This window comes from Lutjanus erythropterus, chromosome 14 (genome assembly GCF_056507025.1).
Source record: "Lutjanus erythropterus isolate fLutEry1 chromosome 14, fLutEry1.hap2, whole genome shotgun sequence".
In the NCBI taxonomy this organism is placed as follows: domain Eukaryota; kingdom Metazoa; phylum Chordata; class Actinopteri; order Lutjaniformes; family Lutjanidae; genus Lutjanus; species Lutjanus erythropterus.
In genome coordinates this window covers 32,831,189-32,838,954 of record NC_139330.1, presented here as the reverse complement: position 1 = coordinate 32,838,954, position 7,766 = coordinate 32,831,189, and the positions used below count along the sequence as shown (strand labels likewise).

General features: G+C 36.0%; 1 protein-coding gene across 2 annotated transcripts; it reads left to right on the top strand.

Annotated features, from left to right (window-relative positions):
• Positions 1–245: 245 nt before the first annotated feature.
• LOC146315769 (uncharacterized) lies at positions 246–4,019 on the top strand. Of its 2 annotated transcripts, XM_084736161.1 has the most exons (4): positions 246–288; positions 358–470; positions 2,842–3,029; positions 3,139–4,019. In XM_084736161.1, exons 1-4 carry the CDS (start codon positions 246–248, stop codon positions 3,641–3,643), a joined length of 849 nt encoding a protein of 282 aa, XP_084592287.1. In that variant the 3' UTR covers positions 3,644–4,019. The 2 variants fall into 2 exon arrangements, with proteins under 2 accessions (XP_084592287.1, XP_084592286.1); XM_084736160.1 differs by having other exon boundaries at positions 246–470.
• The last annotated feature ends 3,747 nt before the right edge of the window (positions 4,020–7,766 follow it).

The window sequence follows — 7,766 nt, the reverse complement described above, 5'->3', positions numbered from 1 at the left end:
CTTTGAAGGTAAATTACTATTTTCTTATATGTAATATATGTAGACATGATAAGAACTGCAAACAGTCATGACAATGTGTGCGTTAATATTTATATAAAAATATGAATCAAAGAAGACAGCATTTTTGATTACAACTATAGTGTATTTGTGTGAACTTCAGTGATGTCACTGAACAATGTGGGGTAGATATTAAAACTTGTTCTCTGTCTATAACCTGATCTCTCAAACAGGTTTCACTCTGAAGAATGGAAGATTTCTACATGAACATCACCTCACAGAACAACAGCTATGATTACAGCAACATCACCCTTGACTTTAATGATTACAGCAACATCAACAAAGACAACATCACCTCACCCTCCGTCTCCAAATATTATGATGCTGATTTCATCCATTTTGTGGTGACATGCACAATCATTTGCATCAGCCTTCCTCTGACCCTCGTGGCCATCTATGCTCTTTATTCTCAGGTATGTACATTATGACTGAGATTGATTTATTTACTGTCTGTGTCATGTGTCTGTCGTACAGTCTGTCTGTTCACATCTTCATCTGACTTGGGGTCGAGGTGTCAGGGAGCTGAGACAAAGTGTTGTAATGATCCTGTAAACACTTATCTCCACATTTTGGAGATAAGTGTTTTTCATTGGACAACTTCCACACCTGATTAGCCAGTGTATCATATCTGGATACAGTGGAGTTCAGAACATGTTTACAAAACATGTTTGCAAAAAAAAACTACTTTTCAGAAAAATTTGAACAATCCCGTAATGATATAAAAAACACATGGAACTATCCCATCTCAATTATTTGATGGTGTGAGAAGTTATACTAATCTTTCTGACATAACAAATGGCTTCAATGATTTCTTTGTAAATATCGGTCCTTCCTTAGCTAAAGACATAGAATAGAGAATACAGATGAATCCGTCTTGGTGAATATCAGTGAGCAGTATCCTCATATCAGTATGTTTGATCCCCCCACCTCTAAAGAAGTACATGACATTATATTGGATATGAAAAATTCTGGTCCAGGACATGATGAAATAAGAGCTAGTCTTGTAAAGAAGGTAGTCTTGTCTATTGTTGAGCCCCTCACCTATGTTCTAAGTTTATCCCTAAAAACAGGTGTTGCACCAAGCAACCTTAAATTAGCTAAAGTCACTCCGCTATTTAAATCAGGTGATTCTAGCACATTTACTAATTATCATCCCATATCTGTTTTACCTAGTTTTTCTAAAGTTTTAGAGAAACTAGTATATTCAAGAATTAAAAAACATTTAGATGAGAGCAACATACTGTACAGCCATCAATATGGTTTTCGGAAAACAAATGTCGGCTGAAATGGCTCTCTTACAGCTTGTTCATAAAATCTCTACAGCTTTAGATAATAAAAAAAATTCTCTTGGCATGTTCTTAGACTTGTCAAAAGCCTTTGATACTGTTGATCACAACATCCTTATTGCTAAGTTACAAAAATATGGCTTTCATGATGTTGCTCTGAAATGGCTGACTGATTATTTAAAGGACAGGGAACAATATGTATCTATAAATATAAAAAAATTCAAATAGAGCTAAGCTGCTTTGTGGGGTTCCTCAGGGTTCCATCCTTGGACCTCTCTTGTTTTTGATATATATGAATGATTTACCCAGGGTTTGTAATAATGTCCTGCCTCTTTTATTTGCTGATGACACATGTATTATTGCTTCACATGAACATTTTGGCACACTGATTCAAGAAGCAAATGGAGAACTGTCATCAATCTCTAAATGGTTTCAGATGAACAAACTCTCTCTCAATATAAATAAATCTAATTTTATAATATTCTGTAATAAAAATAAAAAGTATTCAAAAGAAGAAGCCAAATTATTTATAGACAATATTGGAATTACTCGGGTTCCTGATATTAAATTCCTTGGTGTCATAGTAGACGAAAAATTAACATGGAAATACCATATTGAATTTGTCTGTATAAAGACTATGAAGTCAATTGGAATTTTGAGAAGAGTTCGTTCATTGATAAATCATTCTTGTATTCTAACTTTTTATTACAGCTTAATTTATCCTTATATTATGTACTGTAACACCGTGTGGGCTGCCACATGTCCCACTTTTCTCAATATGATTTTGTCAGTTCAGAAGTAGTTTTTGAGAATGATGAGTTTTGCTAAAAAATCTGATTCATCTGCTCCTCTTTTCCTAAAATACAAACTGCTATCAATTTTTAACGTAAACATATACCAGACTTGTGTGTTCATGTACAAATATGGACACCTAACTCATCAATTGCCGAGCACTTTTCTGAATTTTTTTAAGTTTTCATTAGACATTCATTCTCATTATACAAGACACTCAAAAGACTTCCATCTTCCATATTGTCGGACTTCCCCGAACCAATACACACTGAAATACAGAGGACCATCTCTTTGGAATAATTTACCTATATCTCTACAATCAATTTCTACATTATCTTTGTTCAAAAAACATTTAAAAAAGTTTTTAATGAGCAAATAGCAGTTTTAATAAGCTTTTTTTCCTTTTTTGTTTGTTTTGTTTTTATGTTTGTTTGTTTTTTTGTTAATGCATCGCACCCTGTATACTTTCATTTCTGTATATTAGTTTTATATATATTTAGTCTTGAGACCTTGAAGTTGTCAATGTTAATTATATAGGGGAGGTATCTTTATAAGCCTTTTTGGCTTCCAACCTCTCCTGCACAATGTTTTAATCTTTTGTTATTTTTTTTGTCTTTGTATATATATATAATGTGCAAATAAACTAAACTAAAAAAAAACTAAACTTTACAACTCTTTGTTTACTTTTATCAATGTTTTCCTGCAGATACGAAAAGATCATGTTGCTCCGATCTACGTCATCAACCTTCTCATCTCAGATCTCATTCAGCTCTGCTGCTTGATCGTTTTCATCGTACCAAATACGGACTTGATGACAGTGGCAATCTTCATTTCTTGTTATAGCTATTGTCTGATGGTCAGTGTTGGCTTCATGGTGTGCGTCGCCCTGGAAAGGTAGCTATCTGTCTGTCCAGTATGTGTGAAGCTACTTCTGTGTCTCATCATTATATTACTATATAATTCTGAAGGTCCTCAAAGACTATGTGTCCATCTTGTATTACAGGTATTTGGTCATCGTCCACCCACTGTGGTACCGCTTCAGACGAACCATCAAGATCTCTGTGGGGGTCTGTGTCCTGGTCTGGGTCCTGCCTCTTGTCCTTGCTGCCATTTTCATTTTCTGGGTCACTGTTAAGAACCTCTTGATCATCTTTGGTGTCATCCTCCTCCTTCCCCTCCCACTGTTCATATTCTTCCTGGGTGGGACCCTCAAAGTCCTGTCTACCACCCGTGTCCCCTCTGAAGAAAAACGACGGATAGTGGCAGTTTTGGTTCTGGTGCTGCTTATTTACACACTGCTGTTCTTGCCTGTCATCATTTTGCTCCTATCAAAGGGAAAGGCATTTACCTTCACACTCTACAGCCTGTCTCTCTACTTCGTGCACTTGAGTCCTCTTGCAGACTTGACTCTGTATATTTTCATGAGGAAAGGGACCATAGACAAGTGTTTGTCCTCTGTGTGTAGTTGCAGAATGGACAGTGATGATACCAACAGTTCATCAGTATGAATGATGACAACATTTACACAATCAGCTTAATGTAGGCAAAGAGAGAGAGAGAGAGAGAGAGAGAGAGAGAAAGGAGAGAAAACAGAAGGAGAAATGTAGACAAATAGAAAAGACAGAGAGCAGACAGATACTGTCATCTACTGATATGATCTCCAATAAGACACCTGACTGTAGATAAAAGGATGATGGGAAATGTTTTAGTCAAGTTGTTCTGGTTCACTGTGATGCCTTCAACAAATGTAAATACAATTTCTTTTTTATTAGTTTGTTAGGTGTAAGTTGATGTTGATCATTATTATCCTTCAATCACAAAAGTAAACGAGATCATGATTTGTTTAACTGAGCTCATTATGGTCAGCACACCATCTTATTTCTATTTTTTTTATTTTGACTGTTGTTTGTATGTTTATGGGTTTTTTTGTCTTTTAATTTAGTGCTGATTTTGTTTTTAGCGTTGTTTACTCATAAATAATATTTGTCGGTTCAAAACTGTTTTGCTTCTCGTCATTTTATTTGAAAATAAAAAAATTGAGCCTGTCGGGGATCATGTGATCTGTTGCATGTGTGCGTCCATGAATATTTGTCCACAGCTCATCTGACATACTACTGGAATTATCAGCTGAAAATTTTTGTGCACATTAAGAACAAGAAGAAAATAGTTTGGGGGTTTCCTGGCAGAGATTTGCACTTTACTGAGTGACCTTTTCTAGTCAAGATGTGATTCTGAGCAGGTATTTAGCAACAGCTGTTGTTTGCATGGCAATATGGGTAAAATCTTATATCTCAGTGTATATACATTTACATGAAATTGTACATTTTCTTGAAAACTAATTAAAAATCTGTTTCTAGACAAAAATGTGAATGTCTGTCTTTGACTAACTCACTGAATTAAAATCTGATATGAACACAATGAATGAGGACAGTTTGCCTCTTGGTTGACAAATCTGTGATATGAAAAAAAGACGTCATGGTGGGTTAACACCTGAGCATATGTTAACATTTATGTATTTAGGTCTTCAAACGTGTTAAAGTAAGGTCACTGATCTATTGGTGCAAGTGTTATACTGACCTTTGCTTTAATTAATCAGTTAACAATCACAAAGTGCCATGAATTCAAACACCTGTGATTATTAATGCTCTTAATACAGTAACTTTTGGCTCTATCATCTGAATAACACAACACAATGTCTGCCACCTGCTTTGTGTGGAAATACTTCTAAATAATAAGGCAGGAAGATGTAAATTGTGTGGAGGGATAAAATCTGCTGGACTGAAGTTTGTTGCGACATTTGGAATATCAGACAGAATTCTAGATGAAAGCCCAAAGCTTCATGAACACTGGATTGATACTTTATCTACAACAAGGTTCCCCTATAGCTCATTTGTGCCCTCTGTCTTGAGGCTTTTAGTCCTCGGTTCGATTCCAACCTGTGGCTCACTTGCTGTGTCATCCCCTCTCTCTGTACCCTCTTTCCTGTCGTATCTTCAGCTGTCCTTATCAAAATAAAAGTAAAAGCCCTTAAATCCAATAAGAATCCTACCAAACCCTCACACAAGTGACTGGGAGTTTTTTGGTTTGTTTGTTTGTTTTTTTGGGAGTTTTGCATTTTAACTTGGAATGATGATTGACTTCATTAAGCCGACTATGTTGAACACTGAAGTGTGTGGTGCAATCCATCTGCAGCAGCCTCTGCATGCACATGGGATGTGGACTCTGTTTCAGCTCAATATCATGACTTTGAAAACACCAAATGACTTGTTTTAACTAATTTCATTAGTTTAAAAAAGATTGTAAAAAAAAAAAAAAAGCTGTTCAGTCAGACAGGCTGAACTTGGCATTTTATCCTCACATGCAGCTGCAGTGAAGATCAAGCTGCACACAGTCTGCACAGTTTATATTAAATTCATTATAATGTTAATTAATATTGACCTTGCGTACTTGTGCCTCAATAACAATTATTAGTATAACTCACTAAAGTCATCAGGTTTGGAACCCACATATATTGGGATAGTGTGCCTCTTTTACCTGGATAGAAAATGTGTCATTTTCAGGAAAATATGAATTCCTAACCCTCATCTCATCACATTTTAACATTATAAGGGCCGATAGTTTTTGACCCCCAGTGGTAAACTCAAGTTGGTGCCTATGATCCCATCACACACACATGAATGTGTCTCCAAGCTAACAATCTACAGTGAAGATTTAGGCTGAAATCATGGTGCAGCATGCACCAAGCAACATGGAGACATTTTATGCTTTTTTTCCCCCTTTTGTTTCTTTATGTTTGGAAACCGCTCACAGCAACTCTGTTTTCCTGTGGAACTCCAGCAGAGTTTTGTGGACTAAAAAACAAGGGTATGTAGATAATGACTGAATGTTCACGTTTGGGTGAACTAACCCTTTAATGCATTTTCTTTAGATATCTCAGGAGCTATTCAAGTACAATGTTAAGGTTGAATTTCAAGGTTGCATGTTCTTAATGAACATAACTGAAAATATTATGAAGTGTAATGTATATCGTGACATTTCATGACCGTTGGACTGTTGATTGCAAACAAGCAATTTAATGCAAATATCTCAAGCTTTAGAACACTGTAAGAGACAGTTATCACTATTTTCTGACATATAATAGACCAAACAATTAATCAAGTAATTGAAAAATTTACTGACAAAGAAAATAATCATAAAAGCTGATTTTTAAACATTTTCAGAAATATCCATATACATAAAGAAGGATGAAAGAGTCAACAAGTAAATGATGTCAACACACGAGACAGAAGCACCAAACAGTTCTAATGAGTCTAATGGAGTTTTTTTTATTGTGGGTTTACTTTAGTCTGCGTGTTTATCTGGGAGGGAATTATATATATCAACCACATCCACTTTGAACTACATTACAGCCATGTTAGTGTTGTTTTGCATCATTAATACTTCATGTTAATGTTATTGTTGAGCTTTTAGTGAGAATTTACTGTAAGAAAACACATAAGATGGACCAAACCAAAGATTAAGGTCAATGAAAGAACAATTTAAATAAAATAAAAAAGTAGGGGTTGAGTCTGAGGTTAGAGTTCAGGATAAGAGTTAGGGGTTAGGATTGGGGGAAGAGTTTATTATACTGATGTGGACTCAAAAAACCGCATGCACATCCAAAAGTGATGAGTACTGGGACAGTAGAACAGGTACAAAAATCAAAAAATAGGTCCGCACACCAGAAACAGCTCCTTAAGACTTTTGTAATAGCATCACCACATGTGACGTTTCGGGCACCAGCCCTTCATCAGACATGAACAAGATGAGAGGACACACCTCCATATATACAGCTAGTGGTAGTCACCCCATAGATCATGTGATCACAGATGCATATATACAAAAACATACAAAACACAGAATAAAACTACATGATTCCAAGGAATATATATACACAATTCATTTACCTTGGAAAAAGGACATTTACAAGCATATATTACAATAATATGGCCAACAGTGCCGAGGGTAACATCTTGAATATGACGTCAGAGAACATCAGGTGAAAAAATGTTATAATAACATGTAAAGATGGTATGTAATAGATTTCAGAAAATTCCTTTTTTTAAATAAAGGTGTAATAATACAGAAAGTAGCGATACTTCATGAGATGTACCACAGATATAAAATAGAGGTTGAGCAGCATGTGAACATCCCTCCCACAGCAATAGAAAAATACATCATACCATACAGAACCAAATGCTGGGGCAACAATGTCCACACAAGCACATTCACATATCCCAGATGCCACAGATGCATGATACGAATACAGTGGGTGTAAGATGTTGTAAATAATTGCTAAAGATGCCATGGCTATGAATGGGAATAAACAACAGCTGTTGTGACGACCACAGGCAGAGGACCACCACCAGTTTTATATGTATCTTACCTGGACATTAGGGCTTCAGGGGTCGTTGATTTGTAAGAACAGCGCTGATATCTGGGCGAATGTAGGAGGAGGAGGCAAAGGATAACCAGCGCCACATATCCAATTCTGTACTGGTCAAATTCACACACTGATGATCACATCATGTGTACGCTGACACAGACAGTAACATCACAGCCACAACAGTGCTGGTCACAGCAGAACACGCT